This window comes from Penaeus vannamei, chromosome 41 (assembly GCF_042767895.1).
Source record: "Penaeus vannamei isolate JL-2024 chromosome 41, ASM4276789v1, whole genome shotgun sequence".
Classification (NCBI taxonomy): Eukaryota; Metazoa; Arthropoda; class Malacostraca; order Decapoda; family Penaeidae; genus Penaeus; species Penaeus vannamei.
The window spans coordinates 2,804,520-2,826,748 of record NC_091589.1 but is presented as its reverse complement, the minus strand read 5'-3'; the positions used below and the strand labels follow the sequence as shown (position 1 = coordinate 2,826,748).

The window sequence follows — 22,229 nt, the reverse complement described above, 5'->3', positions numbered from 1 at the left end:
GTCATCTTTGAAGGAAGTTTTAATTATGTGTGAAATCCTAGCAAGAGGTACCCCAATATCTATATCCACACTTTGCTTGTCACATGCTGATTTTGCTAGGCGGTCAGCATGATCATGCCTGGGGATTCCAACATGCGATGGTATCCACACACAACGTATATCATGTCCTCGTTCTTTTTCACGATACACATTTATCCTTGTCATTTGCAATATTTCCTGCACCTCTGTCTGGTGTGTTCAGAGCCTGGAGAGCACCCTGGGAGTCGCAGAAAATTACCCCTGAGCCTTGATTTAATAGAAATTGGCTATTGGCGGTGGCTATGATCATTCCTGCCAACTCGGTTTGCGTATTGCTAGCCCAGTCATGAATCCTACAATCCTGGTACTGCAAAATATTTTTATATACGACAAAAGCTCTACTCCCAGACTACAAGGATTCATCAGTGTAGCATTCATACGCATTGGGCATATTTTCAAGGTGCTCATTGATAATTACTAAAGCATACTTTTTGGGGGGCAGTCGTATAAAATACGCTTAGGTCTGACATTTTCCACGGTGGAGCAGAACGTCCATGTAGGGTCTTAGTACTTAAATGTTACTTGTAGCCATAGATTTGAGTTTGAATTGATGTCGCCATTCAAAGTTAGCTCCACTATTCTATGTTTTAGTTGTCTTTGGAACTCTTATTGCTTTGACATTAAATGTGGTGTTTATGTATAATATTCTTCCATAGACAAACGGGAAAAGTTCTGTTCTCATATTCACAATCCTTGTTGGTTTAGGGGCCTCATTTTGTACAATTTCTAAACTAGCCAACTCTGATTCCTTGTATAATACTAGGTGCAATGCATGATAATCTATGACCGACCGTATGTATGACAGTTAGTTTAGCAATCATCACCATCAGGAGCTAACGCCGACGGGGACGCATAGCCGCGTCCACCTTTTGGGATCCCTCATGGCAAGCCACCAGGCAGGGACTCAGCCCATCTCGTGCTCTTCCCGACAGGTTTGATCGATCTGCCCAAGCCACGACCTCCTAGGTCGTCCCACAGGCCTCCTCTACCCAGGGTTCTCTTTTACAGAGACAACCTGATGAACAGGATTAGTCTGTGGAAAGCGAGCCAGGTGGCCATATAGCCTGAGTTGGCGATCCCGGATTGTACAGGTAACAGGTCCTGTGCCAGTCTCACGGTGCAGCCATTGGTTAGACACATGGTCCCGCCAACAATACCCCATGATCTGGCGCAAGGACCCATTACAAAAGGCATCAAGAGACTCCAGGGCACTGGATAATGTCCAGGTTTGACTACCGTAGAGCAAAACTGGCCCTGAATCAGGGCCCTGAAAACCCGTAGCTTGGTCCTTCTGCACAGGTACCGGCACCTCCAAGTACTCTTATCGAGAGAGTTCATGACCCCTGCTGCCAAGCCAATCCGTCTGCTGACATCCTGGTCTGACAGCCCTGAGTTATGAACTGCACTACCAAGGTATGTAAAGCTCTCTGTGACTTCAATGTCCTCGCCGCAAGAACGTACCGACCGAACAGGTTCTTCTAGCAAGTCCCCAAAGTCCTGGATCTTGATCTTGGTCCATGAGACTTCTAGACCCAAGGGCTAAGCTTCATTGTTAAATGCATCGAGAGCCACCACTATGGTTTCCAAAGACTCAGATAGAATAGCAACATCATCGGCAAAGTCATGGTCTGTAACCTTAATACTACCCAGTGTTGCTCCACAGTGACTTTGCCTAGTAGCTCTGCCTAGTATCCACTCCATGCAAGTGTTGAAAAGGGATGGTGCAAGAACACAGCCTTGCCTCACTCCTGGACTGACAGGTAAGAAGCTCGACAGGCTCCCACCACACTTTACTGCACTTTCAGTACCAGTATACAGTTTTGCAATTAGTTTAATAATCCTTGTTGGAATTCCTCTATCTCAGGATCTCCCAGAGTGATTCCCGATGCACTGTATCGAACAACTTCTTGAGGTTGATGTAGGCTGCAAGCAGCCCACGTCCAAACTCGCGACGGTACTCTACATTGACTCGGAGCGCAAGGATACTGTCTATTGTGGATTTACCAGGAGTGAATCCAGATTGCTCTGGCCTCTGATGCCTTAGTAGATGGTCTCTAATACACCTCAGAAGGATGCGGGCAAGAACCTTGCCTGGTACACTGAGCAGTGTGATGCCACGATGATTGCTACAGTCCCATCGGTCCCCCTTCCCCTTCCAGAGAGGGATGACCACACCCCTCAACAGGTCAGGGGGAACGGCACCGGACTGCCAGATGGCAGCCAGGACAGCATGCAATCCCCGTGCCATAGGTTCACCACCAGCCTTTAACAGTTCAGCTGAGATGCTGCAAATACCCGCTGCTTTACCACTCTCCAGCTTGGAGATCGCCTCCCTAACTTCAGTTAGGGAGGGTGGGTCCTCGCTAATGGGTGGGTCCGGCAACGGAATCACGGCACCACCCACATCAAAGTTAACTGTTGGAGTCAACCTTGATACAACTACTCAAAGTACTCAGCCCAACGCTCCCGCACCGCAACAGGATCTGAGACGATCTGGCCCCCTAATAAGCAAACTGCAGTCACCTGTGAAGAGGGCTTGGAGTTCAGTTTTGTCAGGGCTTGGTATGCAGGACGAAGGTCATATACTATGAAATGGCCTTCGACCTCCTCAGCAAGACTCCTAATAAAATGTTCCTTATCCCTTCTTAACAGAGACCGAGTTCTGCGCACCTGAGAACGGTATAAATCCCGATCCCCTGCCAGACGAGCTGCGCAGCAAGCATCTGTGGCCTCCAGTGTCTCCAGAGAGATTAAATTGTCTTGTTCTCGGGCGTTCTCCAATCGATTCTTGGGTTGCATCAAGTGTTTCACGCTTGAAGGTGTCCCACAGAAGTACAGGGTCCGTCAGATTGTCAAGCGCTGTGAACCGATCAGAGATTGTCTCAGCAAACCTCCAAGCACACTCCCTCTCCTTCAGCCTGTCCAGATGAAATACCCTAGGGTGGTCATTGGGCCGCTAGGAAGTTTTGAAGTGAACCCGGAGGGTGGCCACAACCAATCTATGGTCAGTACCACAGAACTCGGCACCCCTATACACCCTGCAGTTCTGGAGGATCCTCCAACGAGTGCTAACGAGAATGTGGTCGATCTCCTTGGCTGCATTACCCGCATCGCTGTACCATGTCCAACGATGTGGGTCTGGGCGCTGGTACCAGGAGCCAGAAATCCTCAATTTTTGGGATCTAGTTTAGCAATATTGACATTAATACCATGGTCTTTGCCGACAAGTGTCTTAAGTTGCTTCATCAGTTCCCCCAGTTCAATCACCCCGAAATATCTGTATTTGTGACAGATCTAGCTCAACGTCAATGATGTGAAAGCTTGGCAGAGGGATTGTTTTAGGGTTAAGTGGCTTGTTTTTTTGTTTTTTTTTTAGTCGATATGATCAAGCCACACTCTGTAGCCATTGATGAAAGTAGATCAAGAATCTGTTGCATTCTCTCCTCGGATGAGGATTAAATGCAAATATCATCGGCATAGCAAATAAGTCATTGCCCTCAATTGGTATATCGCCTAGTAATCTATGCATTAGGATGTTAAATAGCATGGGACTAAGTACGCCTCCCTGAGGTGTGCCGAGTTCAAACACTTTTGTATGAGTACTCTTAACACCCGTGAAGAAAACCTGAACTGATCGATTGGATAGACACATTTGAATCCATGTGAACAGTTTTCCCAGAATACCAAAGCTAGCTAGTTGCTCAAGGATCATTTCTCTGTTTGCAATATCTAAGGCAGATTGAAGATCAAGAAATACGGTTTGCATGCCTGGTATTGAGTTTAATTACTGTGCAAAATAATGCTGACTGCTACGTCCTGGGAGAAATCCATACAATCTGGGGGATAACTTTGCATGTATACGGTACATGAGGCTGTTCAGAATTATTCTCTCATGTACTTTGCACAGACAGGAGGTCAAGGAAATTGGTCTGTATTTGTGAGTCTTGGATTTTGGTATAGGTATCGAAATCGATATAATCGATAGATTTCTGTTATGATTAAGATCGCCGCCACCACCATTGTTTTCTTAGAAAACAGGGAAAATATGTCCTTCAGGTGAATTATTTAAAATCATCATACCTGCAATGAAGGGATTAAGGAAACTAAATATTGAAATTTCTTGTTTTTTACTATTTTTATAGATTTACATGAAATATTTTAAAATCATTAATGCATGTTCAATATATATTACAAAGCTTACTAAAATTATATACATATTCAAAATTATGCAGCCCTAGAAAGATCTCATTTAATTGATAGGTATATATGACAGACCGCTTACCAAAATAACCACAAATCACGCACACCCTGGTTGCTGCATCCCGTGATCAGTCTCGAATCACGTCCAGCGGAAAAGTGCGGCCGACCCCGGGTCAACCCTGACGATCCCTCACTCCGGGTGCATGCCCAACATCACCTGATCACTCCGACGATGTCCAGTCATCACGGTAGTTTCGACTGTGGCCATGCCCACGTGATTTTTCTCTTTATTTAACAAACGTGGAAGATTCCTGAACTTCCACATAGAGATGATTAAACTTTTAATCCAGGAGCTTGGGAGGATTCCTTGTGATAAGTTGAGTCTATACAGGTGTAAGAGTGAGTTGCCTGACACCTGCGCAATGAGGCGAAGAACACTAAGTAATGCCATCCTCGCCAGGGGTGGTTGCCTTACCTTTCAAAAGGGCATTATTCAGTTCCCACTCGGTTATTTCATCAAAGTCGGACGGGTCAATAGCAGCACAAGCTACCGTTATATTGAATTTTCTATCTATTTTCGACTTGCCGAGTTGAACTTTTACTCCTTGTGGAAGTGAGCTCAGCTGAGAGTTTTCGGCCCACTGCTCCAGCAGCATATTAGCCTGTTCTTGTGGGCTGTGAAACTGCGGTGTTGTGGGAGCTTTACCTGTCAGCCTATTGATCTTTCTCCATACATCAGCCATGGAAGTTTGACTATTGATGCTTTGCAAAGATTGTTCCTAGTGTTTACTACGAAGCTGTTTTTAGTTCTCTGAATTCTTTATTGGCTTTAAGAAACTGCATAAGATTGTCTGACGTCTTGTTGTCTTTATAGCAATTGTGGCAAGCTCCTGAACTCATCTATGTTCCTTGGCTAGAATTGGGTCATTGATCCACCTGGGAGCATGGGGGGCTTGGAGGCTCTTTTTCTTCGAGAGTTTTTGTGAACAGACCCATGTGTTATATAGTAATCAAAGACACGTGCCTTGAAGTGATGCTCCAGACCCGGTGGGATGATTATTCTAAGCCTAGGTGTTTTAGGGGCTGAGTTTCTGTCAACAGTATAGTCAGATCGGAATGCAAGTGGTCACTAACTAGTTCTCGTACCAGTGAAGTACACACATTACCATGAACTAATCTAACCTGCCACCTCCCAAATGAGTTTCTATTTGTCATATACTGTCAGTGATCTATTATTAATGAAATGTTTGAATTCTTCCCCATTACTGTTACGCTGGCTGTCTGCAAAGTGTGGGTGCCTTGCATTAAGGTCGCCCATGTATAATGTGTCTTGGTTGTGAAAATTGGGTAAAGAACTAGCCAGAAATTTTGACGATCAGGCATATATATTGTATAGTGAGAAATACTCAGAGGCAGTCTGAATTTTTAAATGATGAAATTGAACATCAGTATTCTCGGAGTTAACTAATTTCTATGGCAGTGTTACATTCACATATGTCAACAATCCAGTCATATCCCTTAATTGAAGGTGCAATTTTCACCTTTGCAGCAGCAAAAGGTTCTTGCATGCAAATCACATCAATATTATATTTACTCTAGGGCACTCAGCCTAGGCTTAATACTACGCATATTCCATATGAATTTAATTGTGCTTTTATCCATATGTGAGTGGTGTATTATGGAATCTGTGCTTCATGCACTTATATCTATTGATATTACAGAATTTAGGTTCACATAAATAACGTATAACTTCATGAATAATGTAGATTTTGTTACAGATGATTGTCCTAAGCTTAAAAGAACTTTTAACCATGTCAAAGAGTAGGTCTTAGCTTTGTCCCACTTCTTAGCACAGTCCTCTCGGTTGTTGTGCCAGATGTACCTGGGGGGCTGGTGACGTCATTGGACTCCTCGTCTGACTCGGTGCCGCAGGATCGTGGTATTGTTCGTCGCTGCTGTCAGCGCTGACACGACCACTCTGGTGATCAGCACTGATGTCTTGACATCGAATCTGCTCGCTCGTTACTTTAACACTAATGGCAACACTAGTATCTCGGCAATGACAGTCCCATTTCATTTTTTTCCTTGTCATTGTTTTCTTTTCTCAGAGCTTTAACTTCCTTTAAAAGCTCCAGCACATTTATGTCACTATGGTCAGCTGGCGTGACGTCACTTCTTTCATATGGTTGTGCGGGGGATTCCCCGGCCAGGTCATCCCTGCCCGAGGATGAGGGACAGCCGCCTTGGCTGGCGCCCGGCGGGAAGGGGGGTCACGGTCTTTAACTCTGTGATCATTAGCATCTTGTTCACCTGCTCTGTTAACAGCGCAACCGTGTCGCGTAGTTCGTTGACCTCTGCACCCCCACTCGCCGGCAGAGACTTCCCGCGGCTGGTGACGTCACCCACGGCACGGGCGGGCACTCCCCCGGCATTATGGCCACGGGTTCGGCTAGGAGGGCCGTGCTAGTCACTCGCGGTCGGTGCCGAGGCCACAGGGGGTGGGCGGGAGGGGCCAGGGCAGGAAGGGCCGTGCGGCCACAGGAGGAGGGAGGGGGGAGCTGACAGGGCAGGGAGGGCTGTGCACCCCCAGTGCCAGGCAGTCATACCTGTTTTCCCGCACCTGAAGCAGGGACAAAGCTCAGTGCATCTGCAGTAGGCTCTCGCCACGCAGCACAGCGAGGATACTCCTTGGCAGTGTGTTGCTCACCACATGCTGCGCAGCGTGCCTTGTCTTTGCAGTACTTTACTACATGGCCGCTTCTCATGCAGTTGTAGGAAATCATGGGAGATGGCCTCCATGACCTCAAGTGGCTGGTGGGCATGTACTTTTCAAAAAAAATTGTATGTACTTGGAGGGGGTTGCTCTCCTTTCCATACGATGCGGATTCGGTTTAATGGTTGGCCATCCTTGTACACTCGAATGGCCTTGTGAACGCCATCGAGTGCATATGCGTTTTCAAGGTCAAGGTCCTTGTTATAATGTGTAATGAGGTATTCGTCATATTTTTCCGATTTCTTTTTTTCATCGCATGATTTGAAGGTAATCAGTATAGTGTAGTTGAATTACAGGTGGCGGCTAGTGATACACGTAGTGGCTGTTCTCATTATTTCTAAGAGTTACACGCACTTGTTAAATACACTAGAATAACGATACAAGAACAGGGTATCTGGCGGTGCTGAGGGTGACCCTCCGGCCTGGCCCAGGAGAGGCCGGGAGGAGCGGTCAGATCAGGTCAGGAGCGACCAACCCGGGTCAAGGGCTAGCTCGTCGAGGTGTGAACGAGAATGAGAATGAGGGGAGGTCAAGGTTTGGCCTCCCTTTTATTCTGATAGAGAGCGTGGCTTGGGGGTGAAGCGAGGGCAGACAGCGAGCGTGAGCACGCACATGGGGACCGCATGGTGTGCTGTGCAGTATGCTATATCCTAAACCCTGTGTCCTCCCCCTCAGTGTTTACTTCGCGGTTTTCCCCCATCGTGGGGGTGGTGACTGCGGCACCTGGCATATCTGGCTCACCCGCCTCATGACAGGTGAATTATGGCGCTCAGGACAACGGGGCACTCAGTTCCAACGGTCACTAACACAGTACTGGCACTCAGTGGAGGAATAAATTCAATTGAATTTAAAACATAACCATGATACATCATTACTCGCATAACATTTCAATTGCGAGGTATATGCGCACCAAAAATTAATGAACAATATCCTCGTACATGACGCCAGAGTATATACATTTATACGTGTATAAAGGATGAGGGCACTGGAGCAGGGCACCACACGACCTCTTCGTGAGGTCATGGAGTGTACTGGTATCGATATATCGCATTAAATCAGGCGTGCAATTCCCGTAATTTTTCTTCTGCAGGACACCGTGTTTTTGTATGTATACCATACTGCCAAGGGAGAGACTAAATTAAAATCTGAATATTTCATACTTCCAATCCATTACAGTACAAAGAATCCTAGAGTGAATTCCATGCAGAGTGGTCAAATAGATGAGTAAAGGGGGTCGTCAACATGTATGTGTGAATAAGGGAACAATTACCGCAGCAAGTAAAAGGAAAGTGATTTTCAAAAGATCAAAGAACACAACGATATGTATAAATTCACAGAATGAAAGTGAAAATACAAGCAGTAACGAAGGAACTAATAACCATAGCGTATAGAGTGAAGGAAACGATAAATGTAAAATCACAACAAAAGACATGGATAATATTACAATAATTACAATAATTGAATAAATTGTAGTATGGTTATTTGCTGAGAAAAATTAAATATATTAAACTGTGCTATGTGAAGACCGCAACTATATGAATAACTTAATATATGTCAATTAGAGAGTGGATCGCCCATTGGACCGCAGACTCCCTTCGCTCCCGGTAGTTGACACAGCCGGGCCGAGTTCATCACTCCACCTGAGTAAGACCACAGCAACAGCAACTAGGCCTACCCAGGCCTTAGCCGTTGGAGGAGCTGCCCCGGCTCTCCCGTCGATCTCTAGCACCCAGCCATACCTGCTTGTTAAGTCAAGCGGTGTACCGTCACCATGGCAACATCGTCGGTCGCGTACCGTACTGGTCACGATCCTTCGAATGCGGGCGTTGGCCACAAACTCCGCTTAAAATCTTAACAAATAAATATTTTTTTCACGGTATCTGATTCTGTAATTTTCTTAATTCAGAGAAATTGAAATTAACTGAAAACGAAAGGAGATAATGGAGATTATGGGAATAAAGTGTTTTACTTATAAATAATCAATTATTATAAGACGAACAATTTACCTCCTTATTGCTAAACTCCTCGTCTCTCTAAATCGAAAATGTATCTGCTATTCTATGAATTAAAGAATATTTCAAGTGAAAAAAGTGGGAAATTCTAGCAACATTCTTCTGTTGATAGTGTATTCGATGATATGTCATATTTATCTCATAAAATTGGATATATGGGAATGGGTAGGCCTATATTTTAATTCAGGGATGTTAATTTGTTTTGATAATGCGTCAGAATGAAAGGGGCTGTCAATCGGGTGTCATTGTTTTAGAGGCACTTTATATGAATATAGGAGAAAATATTGCGCTTTAAGATGTTTGGGTAGATTTACTCTGCCATCTTGATGCGGCGCTAGCTTTTCAGTTGTTTTGAATTGTGCGTTCAAACTGTTACTAACCGCCAGTGAAATAAACTCCACCCTCGACTTTTAAAACCCAAGTATGTATATTTTGTGTGTTCTTTTGATATTTCTATGCTCATCAAGGACTGTTATGATTTGTACTTTATAAAAAGACACTTCCACATGTCTGGCATCACTGAACAGGGCCTGCCTGCCTTGGAAAGCGTTTTAAGCAGGGAACAGTACAGCACTTGGCCTGTTGGCAAGAATTCTTGCCCAAGCGGTCCCGTGCTTAAAACGCTTTTAGTCTTAGAAGTAGCGAGGAAGTATCGGTGATACAGGGTAGAAGTGTGAAGCCATGGCTGTGTTGGTTGGCGAGAGTGGGTGCGGGAATTCATCTTCAGCGACGTAGTCGGGAGCGTAGCACAGGCGTGAGTGGTCAACAAAGTAGTGTGGCAGACATGATGTGGGTGTCCTGGATCAAAGGTCTTGGTAGCGATGACTGGCGCTAAGGCGAGGAGGCACTTCTTACAGGAATGTTCGGCATTGTGAGGTTCTTCCACCGCTAAGCCACCAGATGTCAACGTAAGAGTTAGGGGGGCGTGGAGGTTGATGGTGATGAAAGGGGTCTTGGCTTGTTGGTTTATTGGGAAAGGTAAGGTGTGACCCCAAGTGCTGAGGGCGGAGTGCGACCTGCCCTGTGACTACTGCTTCTGTCTGCTGGGTCTGGTCTTCCCTTCTGCTCTCCAAAGACGTCCTTATATTCTGCGACTGCTCTCCTGCTGCCGGGTGCCTGTTTCTGATTTCTGGGGTGCCGGACTTCCGGCCGTGACAAGGGGGTGGGTTCGCCGGACTTGCTCGAGGCGGAGAAAGTCCTTGGGCAAAGGAAACCAGGAAGGAAGGCAACTGCAAGGTGCGGAGCCCAACCCATCCGGTTTGAGCATATTGTTGACACAGACCAATCCAGACTGTATTGCCAACAGATAGGAAATTTGGAAAAGGTACAAATGAGAACTAATACGCTCGTAATACAAGATGCATTTGACCGGTTTCGAATGTATCTTCGTCAGCAATTGGTATGAATCCACCTCTGTTCTGTATTCCCCCTAATTGAAAGACATGATGGAAGCGAGCAGCGATCTCCAACTCTAATTTGAAAATGTAGTGTTATCTAGTACTCCCCCCCCCCCCCTGCCCATCCTCTTCGCGCCAGTCTTGTTTGAAATACTGGGGATATAACGTCTTGGATTCTTTGGGAACCCACTTTTTAGGAATCCAAGCTTACCTGTGTATGGTGTCGTCTAGGGCATGGGAGGGGTTGAAGTTAGACGGTTTTTGATAATTTCTCAGGGGAGGAGATGGCATTTCTCTTTGGGTGTCATGTTTTCAGGATGAAGATAAAAGAATAAGTATCTGTGTATGCTAATGCCACGTGCTCTTTACAGTAAGTTTTTGATTCAGTAGAATTTCGTCCTACTTCCTGCTATAACATGTAGTAGGCATAATCAATACCGGAAGGGAATAGCATTGACCTTAACCAGAAATCAGTAACCTTATCTACTGCTGACTCTTTGTCAGAACATGTAACTTAGCTCATTCAAAGCATCTCCATGATAATGTTGATTCGATGATTAACTGTTAAAAGTGAGTAATCACCCTTTTTATCATAATTTTCAGTAATCGCGGAAGGGGGGGGGATGGTCAAACTAAAGCCAGTGGGAATAACGGATTGGTCAGGTCAGGTGCATACCCTTGCTATTCAAATGATTACTGGTCCTCCCTCGTCTCGCACCACTTCAGTAAAATGGAATATAACAATTTTTGTTTTCAATATGCCTTTATTTTTGAATTCACATTGTCCTATAAACATAAGAATAACTTCATATAATACAGGGTAAAGCACAAGCACATGCACAATCACACACGTCATGTTACGGTGAGTCTCAGAATGGCATGTCTATTGCCTGTGATAGACTGTCTTCACTGGGCAGATTTTGCGTCAACCCCACATATGGTAGGAAGCGGGAAAACTATTCATCCAAATATCCTCATCTAGCATCAGATGCTCCCTGTCACTCGTATTGTCAACGACTAACCAGCAGACTTTTTCAACATCTCTTTTCTACAGATCAAGTCTGATGTTGGTTAGGAAGATTCATTCCCATGCAGGTATGCGGGTAAGGTCTGGCTCAACACAGGCAAGACAACAAAGGAGATGGACGCACCTCTAACATTTGCAGAGGACATCGGCTGCTGTAACACAACCTCGCATGCAGGCAATGGCGGCCCTACGAGCGACATTCCTCTCTTCTGCTCTCTAGGTGCTAGTACTAATGCGCTCTGCTGCTGCTGCCCCAGAGGTGTTAGTACTAACACTGACACAGCTTTCGTTTCGCAAGTGGATAACATGTCGCATGGACGGCACGTTGCTATCTGTGACAGTACCTTGCAGTTCATTGTCAACAGTGTTGAAATTACAGCAAAAATAATTTAGCATGTAGAATACATAATAACGATGGTATCAGGCATATTAACCATTTATCTTTTTTTGATCATAACTTTATTGGTCAGTGGGGATCACCATTACTTTGGCTATTTGCTCCAGATATTACAAATGTTCAAGGATATAAGTCAGACTTTGCAATAAGTGATTTGATCCTCTTATTTACGAGCTGGTACTTCCGACCTGTGGGATGCTTACTGCCAGCCTCATGGTGCTTGCGATTCAAGACCTAATTTGTTTTGCTCCTTTTGGTATTTTGCAACGAGCAATGGCAGCTGAAGATGGTCCTGCAGCATCCTGGCAAACCTATTGTGCCATCCTTCCATCGCATTATTTGTTTGGGGCAGATCATCCTTTACTCATTGATACATGTTTCAAGTCTGATGGGGAAATTTCCCAGGAATTTCCATGTCACCATGAATCTGCTGGCCAACATAGATTTCTTGGAGATATTTTTGCGAAGTTCAGAAGCCCATCATCCTTAGAAATTTCCTCCAAGGAGTATCCTCATGTAATGGTTAATATCGTCGCCAAAGCCAGGACCCTGACCTGGTTGGCGACGGCAGCAGCATCTCAATACCATGCTGTGAGACCAAGATTCTGGTTGCGTCTCCAGACGGACTGGCCCAGGTGGAGAGAGCATCCAGCAATCTCTGCACTCAGAAAATTCCTCTGGAAGGCGTTCATTGCTGCCGTCTCAAAATCTGTCATTATTGATCATCCCATCATCATTACAAGGAAGGAAGACCACTTAGCATTGTCCAAAATGGTTGAAGATCAGATACACCTGCCTGTTGCCACACCCGCCTCAGCGTCCTCTTGACGGTGTCTACCATTGGTATCAAATAAGCCCTCTAGCATAAAATGTGTTTACAGTATGTGCAATGGGCTCTGCTGTTACAACAGCACGTTCCTTCGTGGCTGCTAGTATCTCCTCCACATCAGCCTTCCCAGGGACAGCAGGATGTGTGGATGGTGTTTTGCCACTACAATTATTTCCCCATTAACCATGTGAATCCTGGCATCTCCACACTTTGTCGTAATAGTCCCTTTTCTTCGTAAAGAGATATTAGCCAACTCTTTTTCACAGTATGACGGTACAATGTAACAAGCCTTGGGGACACTGACTACAGAAGGTGGAGGGTAATCTTCACTCAGTCCTTCGTACGAGGAAACCTCGAGCTCATGGTATGGTGGTAATGGAAGCTCCGTTTAGTTCTCAATGCTAAATGATATTTCACTCCTTGAATATTCCTTAATATAGTAAGATAAGACAGGAGAGACAGCTGTATGGAACGCTGAAACATAAGGTCATCTGTTTGCAAAGTGGAAGCAGTAGCGGAAGTTAGAGCAATTACCGCATGGTAAGGCCTGCGGACGACCAGGTAATGCGAGGACGCCTCGCACAAGTCACTGCGACCTGGTGGTGTCTGACCGACATTGAGTCACCCCTGTCATTCAAGTTTACGACCTTCCTTCCAAGTCATAATGTCCACAAGACTTAGAGACCGTATACACTGTATTATTAGTACAATTCCACTCCATTCCTCCTAGTGGTTATCATAAAACCCCCACCAACATTGCCAAAATTACTTTCCTTAGACATGACCTTCCCTTTAATGTTTTCTTTGATGGAGAATCCCTTCGTCAATGTCAAAACTGTTGGCGTTTAGATAATCCTGCCAAACACTGCATTTCCACAGCCCGATGCTCCCTATGTGCCCAACCTAGTCATAACTGATCAAACTGCTCTGCAGAGTCACGCACATGTGCTAACTTTGGCGGCCCTCGTAATGTATTTTATAGGGGCTGCTTCGCCTACAGGTTTGAGTCTGAGGCGGCAACTCTCAGGTACAGACTTGGTCTCACTCTACAGGAAGCACGTCGATCAGGTTTTTCCCATACTCCCTACTCCACCAATGTTGCTTGCTCTGCCCCTCCTCCCTTCCAAGATGTTCCTACACCCTCCCCCATGCCTATCCCTCCTGTATCTTACTTCCCCACTTAAGCCTCCTACCTTCCTCGGTCAAATTCTTTCGCCTCTCTAAATCCAGACACTCCAATCTCTACAGCAGCCCTGACACCACCCCGTCTCCCTCCCTGCTCTACCCGCAGTAGACAGACTAACGTTCCACCCCTTCTACTCCTACCACACTCTCCCCTCCATCTACCTTTGCCTCTTTCCTCAGACACCAGTCTCCTCTTACCCCACTCATGATAAAACCTTTCTCACAAAACTCTCCGACCAACTCCATTGTAAAAACTCTAGATATTCAAAACTATACTATGCTAGAGTCCCAAAATGACACCAAAAACCCTCATCCACCCACAAATTCCACAACTCTTGCTCCCTCCACACAGTGACTGCCGATATCCATTCTCCTATTCATATTCCCCCTACACCCGTTCCTCCTACTACCTGCCAACACAGCCAATCCCTCCAGCTCCAACTACACCCACATTAACCCGCCCTCCATCCCCTCTATTCCTTCCACTCCCTCCATCCCCTCTATTCCTTCCACTCCCTCCATCCCCTCTACTCCTTCCACTCCCTCCATCCCCTCTACTCCTTCCACTCCCTCCATCCCCTCTACTCCTTTCACTCCCTCCATGCTCTCTAGTCCTTCCACTCCCTCCATGCCCTCTACTCCTTCCACTCCCTCCATCCCCTCTATTACTTCCACTCCCTCCATCCCCTCTATTCCTTTCACTCGCTCCATCCCCTCTATTCCTTCCACTCCCTCCATCCCCTCTATTCCTTCCACTGCCTCCACCCCCTCTATTCCTTCCACTCCCTCCATTCCCTCTATTACTTCCACTCCCTCCATCCCCTCTATTCCTTCCACTCCCTCCATCCCCTCTATTCCTTCCACTCCCTCCATCCCCTCTATTCCTTCCACTCCCTCCATCCCCTCTCCTTCTTCCACTCCCTCCATCCCCTCTACTCCTTCCACTCCCTCCATCCCCTCTATTCCTTCCACTCCCTCCATCGCCTCTATTCCTTCCACTCCCTCCATCGCCTCTATTCCTTCCACTCCCTCCATCGCCTCTATTCCTTCCACTCCCTCCATCCCCTCTATTCCTTCCACTCCCTCCATCCCCTCTATTCCTTCCACTCCCTCCATCCCCTCTATTCCTTCCACTCCCTCCATCTCCTCTATTCCTTCCACTCCCTCCATCTCCTTTATTCCTTCCACTCCCTCCATCCCCTCTATTCCTTCCACTCCCTCCATCCCCTCTATTCCTTCCACTCCCTCCATCCCCTCTACTCCTTCCACTCCCTCCATCGCCTCTATTCCTTCCACTCCCTCCATCGCCTCTATTCCTTCCACTCCCTCCATCGCCTCTATTCCTTCCACTCCCTCCATCCCCTCTATTCCTTCCACTCCCTCCATCCCCTCTATTCCTTCCACTCCCTCCATCCCCTCTATTCCTTCCACTCCCTCCATCCCCTCTACTCCTTCCACTCCCTCCATCCCCTCTATTCCTTCCACTCCCTCCATCCCCTCTACTCCTTCCACTCCCTCCATCCCCTCTACTCCTTCCACTCCCTCCATCCCCTCCTTCCACTCCCTCCACCCCCTCTACTCCTTCCACTCCCTCCATCCCCTCTACTCCTTCCACTCCCTCCATCCCCTCTACTCCTTCCACTCCCTCCATCCCCTCTAGTCCTTCCACTCCCTCCATCCCCTCTACTCCTTCCACTCCCTCCATCCCCTCTAGTCCTTCCACTCCCTCCATCCCCTCTACTCCTTCCACTCCCTCCATCCCCTCTATTCCTTCCACTCCCTCCATCCCCTCTCCTCCTTCCACTCCCTCCATCCCCTCTCCTCCTTCCACTCCCTCCATCCCCTCTCCTCCTTCCACTCCCTCCATCCCCTCTCCTCCTTCCACTCCCTCCATCCCCTCTATTCCTTCCACTCCCTCCATCCCCTCTCTCCTTCCACTCCCTCCATCCCCTCTCCTCCTTCCACTCCCTCCATCCCCTCTACTCCTTCCACTCCCTCCATCCCCTCTACTCCTTCCACTCCCTCCATCCCCTCTACTCCTTCCCACTCCCTCCATCCCCTCTACTCCTTCCCACTCCCTCCATCCCCTCTACTCCTTCCCACTCCCTCCATCCCCTCTACTCCTTCCCACTCCCTCCATCCCCTCTACTCCTTCCCACTCCCTCCATCCCCTCTACTCCTTCCCACTCCCTCCATCCCCTCTACTCCTTCCCACTCCCTCCATCCCCTCTACTCCTTCCCACTCCCTCCATCCCCTCTACTCCTTCCCACTCCCTCCATCCCCTCTATTCCTTCCACTCCCTCCATCCCCTCTACTCCTTCCACTCCCTCCATCCCCTCTACTCCTTCCACTCCCTCCATCCCCTCTACTCCTTCCCACTCCCTCCATCCCCTCTACTCCTTCCACTCCCTCCATCCCCTCTACTCCTTCCCACTCCCTCCATCCCCTCTACTCCTTCCCACTCCCTCCATCCCCTCTACTCCTTCCCACTCCCTCCATCCCCTCTACTCCTTCCCACTCCCTCCATCCCCTCTACTCCTTCCCACTCCCTCCATCCCCTCTACTCCTTCCCACTCCCTCCATCCCCTCTACTCCTTCCCACTCCCTCCATCCCCTCTACTCCTTCCCACTCCCTCCATCCCCTCTACTCCTTCCCACTCCCTCCATCCCCTCTACTCCTTCCCACTCCCTCCATCCCCTCTACTCCTTCCCACTCCCTCCATCCCCTCTACTCCTTCCCACTCCCTCCATCCCCTCTACTCCTTCCCACTCCCTCCATCCCCTCTACTCCTTCCCACTCCCTCCATCCCCTCTACTCCTTCCCACTCCCTCCATCCCCTCTTCTCCTTCCCACTCCCTCCCTCCCCTCTACTCCTTCCCACTCCCTCCATCCCCTCTACTCCTTCCCACTCCCTCCATCCCCTCTACTCCTTCCCACTCCCTCCATCCCCTCTACTCCTTCCCACTCCCTCCATTCCCTCTACTCCGTCCCACGCCCTCCAGCCCCTCTACGCCTTCCCACTCCCTCCATCCCCTCTACTCCTTCCCACTCCCTCCATCCCCTCTACTCCTTCCCACTCCCTCCATCCCCTCTACTCCTTCCCACTCCCTCCATCCCCTCTACTCCTTCCCACTCCCTCCATCCCCTCTACTCCTTCCCACTCCCTCCATCCCCTCTACTCCTTCCCACTCCCTCCATCCCCTCTACTCCTTCCCACTCCCTCCATCCCCTCTACTCCTTCCCACTCCCTCCATCCCCTCTACTCCTTCCCACTCCCTCCCTCCCCTCTACTCCTTCCCACTCCCTCCATCCCCTCTACTCCTTCCCACACCCTTCATCCCCTCTACTCCTTCCCATTTCCTCCATCCCCTCTAGTCCTTCCTACTCCCTCCTTCCCCTCTACTCCTTCCCACTCCCTCCATCCCCTCTACTCCTTCCCACTCCCTCCATCCCCTCTACTCCTTCCCACTCCCTCCATCCCCTCTACTCCTTCCCACTCCCTCCATACCCTCTACCCCTTCCACTCCCTCCATACCCTCTACCCCTTCCACTCCCTCCTGAATACACATGTGAATCCTTCATGACAACTATGCCCTTCCCCAGAGCCTCCGCCACCTGATAGTATCCCACCCCGCTCTTAATTCCTTATCTCTACCCCTAGCTCCTTCCTTTTCAAATTCTCCACCACGCACTGTATGCCCATATGCGTTTTAACAACCAAGATATAACTCCAATATTGGAATATTCGTGGTTTCCGTACTCGTAGAACTATCCCTTCTTATAACCCATCCATAATAGGTTTCCAAAAGACCTTTCTTACACATCCTCTACCTGACAACCTCTCCTCCTTCCTCAGACGTATACATATTCTTCCCTTGATCTAATCCATTTACCTAACCCCCACCGTAACCCATCCATTCATCATTTCCTTTACCCATTTTCATCTCTCAATATTACACTAGATAGCAACTAACTACTAGCTCAAGCACCCTTCGCTACCCGTTACTCTACCTTCCTATAATGTTATGATCATAGATGTCTAGCAAATGATCTTAGATGTCTACCAAAGGTCAGCCGGGTGTTCTTCGGTGTGATCCAGATGCAGAGATCTTCACTTGACATTTCTTCAGATCGCTATTTTCTTGTGGATAAGAAACCTATGACACTCGATTCTCTTTGGTAGTAAAGATCCCCTCAGTAGCTGTGGGATGGGTAAGCAATGCATTTGCAGTAGCCTGTAGTTGTGGTATGAGTTAGCAACACGTGTGCGGTAGCCTGAGGGACAGGAGTTTTAATGGAATATCACTTCTGATATCCAGGACGAGAGTACATCCTTCATATTTTAACCACTTGCTTCTATTTTAGTTTCTACTTCCTCCCAGTCAGTCCTCGCCCAGTTCCATTGTCTTCACAGGTGATATGCTAAAGCGAGGTGACGTTCTTAATCTATTATCACCTACCCTTTCTGTCTCGGAGGAGGTGAATGTGAGATTATTGAATGGCTCTACAGAGGGATGGGAAGAAGTTCGTGCATGGTAGTATGTTTGGAGAATATCGACATGGTATTAATTTCTGTGTAGGTATCCAATTGTTCGTGAATGTTAAAGCCCATTCATGTTGCCATTCCCTAAGACCTTCACTTTGATTTTGACATCAGTATCACAAGATCTGCTTGGAAGTGAGAAGAATCTTGGTGTGAGCAGAAGGATCATTTTTGGCTGGCCTGAGAATGTCTTTCCAACTGTCATGAGAAATTGCCAGTGTTTCCCCTACTGTCATGAGAAATTGCCAGTGTTTCCCCTACTGTCATGAGAAATTGCCAGTGTTTCCCCTACTGTCATGAGAAATTGCCAGTGTTTCCCCTACTGTCATGAGAAATTGCCAGTGTTTCCCCTACTGTCATGAGAAATTGCCAGTGTTTCCCCGACTGTCATGAGAAATTGCCAGTGTTTCCCCTACTGTCATGAGAAATTGCCAGTGTTTCCCCGACTGTCATGAGAAATTGCCAGTGTTTCCCCGACTGTCATGAGAAATTGCCAGTGTTTCCCCGACTGTCATGAGAAATTGCCAGTGTTTCCCCGACTGTCATGAGAAATTGCCAGTGTTTCCCCTACTGTCATGAGAAATTGCCAGTGTTTCCCCGACTGTCATGAGAAATTGCCAGTGTTTCCCCGACTGTCATGAGAAATTGCCAGTGTTTCCCCGACTGTCATGAGAAATTGCCAGTGTTTCCCCGACTGTCATGAGAAATTGCCAGTGTTTCCCCGACTGTCATGAGAAATTGCCAGTGTTTCCCCGACTGTCATGAGAAATTGCCAGTGTTTCCCCGACTGTCATGAGAAATTGCCAGTGTTTCCCCGACTGTCATGAGAAATTGCCAGTGTTTCCCCGACTGTCATGAGAAATTGCCAGTGTTTCCCCGACTGTCATGAGAAATTGCCAGTGTTTCCCCGACTGTCATGAGAAATTGCCAGTGTTTCCCCGACTGTCATGAGAAATTGCCAGTGTTTCCCCGACTGTCATGAGAAATTGCCAGTGTTTCCCCGACTGTCATGAGAAATTGCCAGTGTTTCCCCGACTGTCATGAGAAATTGCCAGTGTTTCCCCGACTGTCATGAGAAATTGCCAGTGTTTCCCCGACTGTCATGAGAAATTGCCAGTGTTTCCCCTACTGTCATGAGAAATTGCCAGTGTTTCCCCTACTGTCATGAGAAATTGCCAGTGTTTCCCCTACTGTCATGAGAAATTGCCAGTGTTTCCCCTACTGTCATGAGAAATTGCCAGTGTTTCCCCGACTGTCATGAGAATCTTCTTTACAGGTGGAGGTTGTGACGCAGCCAGTGTATGTGACGACGAACCTGTGGGTCGAGGCACCCCAGCTGAGCCTTATCACTTCCACACACTATGTGCCACACTACCACACCCAGACAACCACCGTCACCAATAAAGTCTACGAGACCATCTGTACTAAACCAGGATACTACTGATAGAAACTAGAAAATCGGTACATTGTAAATATTGTATATGTAAACATCGATTTTATTCAACTGATTTTTAGATGTAAAGAAAATATTTTAACGTTTTACTTTGTATGTATAAATAAATAAATAAAAAAACTTTGGAAAGATAGTTGTTCTTTTATTTAACATGGATACTTTTAATGAAATTCACGAACATGTCTAAAAAACGGTATTTACAAAGTTGATAAATAGTATGTGCCTGAGATAAGAGGTGTGTGTGTGTGGGGGGGGGGGGGGGGTATGAGGTGAGGTGTGTGTGTGGGTGTTGGTGTCCTGAGATGAGGTGTGTGAGTGGGTGTTGGTGGCCTGAGATGAGGTGTGTGTGTGGGTGTTGGTGGCCTGAGATGAGGTGTGTGTGTGGGTGTTGGTGGCCTGAGATGAGGTGTGTGTGTGGGTGTTGGTGGCCTGAGATGAGGTGTGTGTGTGTGTTGGTGGCCTGAGATGAGGTGTGTGTGTGGGTGTTGGTGGCCTGAGATGAGGTGTGTGTGTGGGTGTTGGTGGCCTGAGATGAGGTGTGGGTGTTGGTGGCCTGAGATGAGGTGTGTGAGTGGGTGTTGGTGGCCTGAGATGAGGTGTGTGTGGGGGTGTCGGTGGCCTGAGATGAGGTGTGTGTGTGGGTGTTGGTGGCCTGAGATGAGGTGTGTGTGTGTGTGTTGGTGGCCAGAGATGAGGTGTGTGTGTGTGTGTTGGTGGCCTGAGATGAGGTGTGTGTGTGGGTGTTGGTGGCCTGAGATGAGGTGTGTGTGTGGGTGTGTTGGTGGCCTGAGATGAGGTGTGTGTGTGTGTGTTGGTGGCCTGAGATGAGGTGTGTGTGTGGGTGTTGGTGGCCTGAGATGAGGTGTGTGTGTGGGTGTTGGTGGCCTGAGATGAGGTGTGTGCGTGGCCTGAGATGAGGTGTGTGTGTGTGTGTGGGTGGCCTGAGATGAGGTGTGTGTGTGTGTGCTGGTGGCCTGAGATGAGGTGTGTGTGTGTGTGTTGGTGGCCTGAGATGAGGTGTGTGTGGGGGTGTTGGTGGCCTGAGATGAGGTGTGTGTGTGGGTGTTGGTGGCCTGAGATGAGGTGTGTGTGTGGGTGTTGGTGGCCTGAGATGAGGTGTGTGCGTGGGGGGGGACCTGAGATGAGGTGTGTGTGGGGGGGGGGGACCTGAGATGAGGTGTGTGTGGGGGGGGGGACCTGAGATGAGGTGTGTGTGGGGGGGGGACCTGAGATGAGGTGTGTGTGGGGGGGGGACCTGAGATGAGGTGTGTGTGTGGGGGGGGGGGGCTGAGATGAGGTGTGGGGGGGGACCTGAGATGATGTGTGTGTGGGGGGGGGGGGACCTGAGATGAGGTGTGGGTGTTGGTGGCCTGAGATGAGGTGTGTGTGGGGGGGGGGACCTGAGATGAGGTGTGGGGGGGCCTGAGATGAGGTCAGTGCGGACTGTGAGCCAGGCCTACCCGCCAGAGAGGCAGGGTTACGGTCGGCCGCGGGAGTGAGGTCGAGTGAGCTGGAGTGAGACTGGGTCAGCCTCTTCTGACCTCTCAAAGACCCGATGGATGCCCGAGGCAAGCTTAGGTTATACTTGGATGCAGGGCGACCGAGCGTGGCGTGTTTTACTGGTAATATAATTTTCTACTCCTACTGGCTGCGGTCTGAAAAAAGTTTGTTATAGGCCTTGTTTCATTTATGTTGCGTAGATGTGTGGGGGCGATTGTCTGTTCGTAAGTGAGCCTACCGACTTCTGCAAAGAAGTTATTAAAGTGTTCTATATCATTTATAGATTTTTTTTTGAGATATCTGTGTTTTGTTTCTTATTTGGCACTACTGTCTTAACCAGTTTCCATGTTTCGGCAGAATCGTTTCTGCACTCATTGATCTTACTTTTGAAATAATTTGTTTCGCACTATGGATGAGTGTTTTCACATCCCTTTTCTTGTGTTTATGTTCAGCCTGAAGGGTTGTGTCAGATCTGTTTATCTTGAGAGCTTTCTATCATTTCTATCATTTCTATCGTTTATGTCTCTCTTGATGTTGTCATCTATCCAGGGGGCGGGAGGACGTTTTATTGTTTGTTTTAATGGGCGCGGAGGCGTTCATGCTGTTCTTTATCACTTCTGTTAAAATGGTAATATGTCTGTCAACATTATCTGTTGCTAAACTATCTAAGAGCGATGATTTGCTGGCTATATGTTTGCAGAGTAATTTAGGATCGTAATGAGTTAGATCTCGAGAAGTTTTGGTGACTGGTTGTCGCTTTGGTTTTTCTATATTCAAGATCAAGGTTAAAAGACCTATCAGTAATGGGGGTGGGGGAACATCTGTGTGAAGAA

At 47.8% G+C, this 22,229-nt stretch overlaps 1 protein-coding gene across 1 annotated transcript in view; it reads left to right on the top strand.

Annotated features, from left to right (window-relative positions):
* Window positions 1-20,029, top strand: part of LOC113808790 (uncharacterized) — a 45,263-nt gene extending 25,234 nt beyond the window's left edge. The window contains exon 9 of the mRNA XM_070117804.1: window positions 19,720-20,029. Coding sequence (XP_069973905.1) covers window positions 19,720-19,887 — 168 coding nt within the window. The 3' untranslated portion in view covers window positions 19,888-20,029. The remainder of the gene's footprint in view (window positions 1-19,719) is intronic.
* Window positions 20,030-22,229: the final 2,200 nt, after the last annotated feature.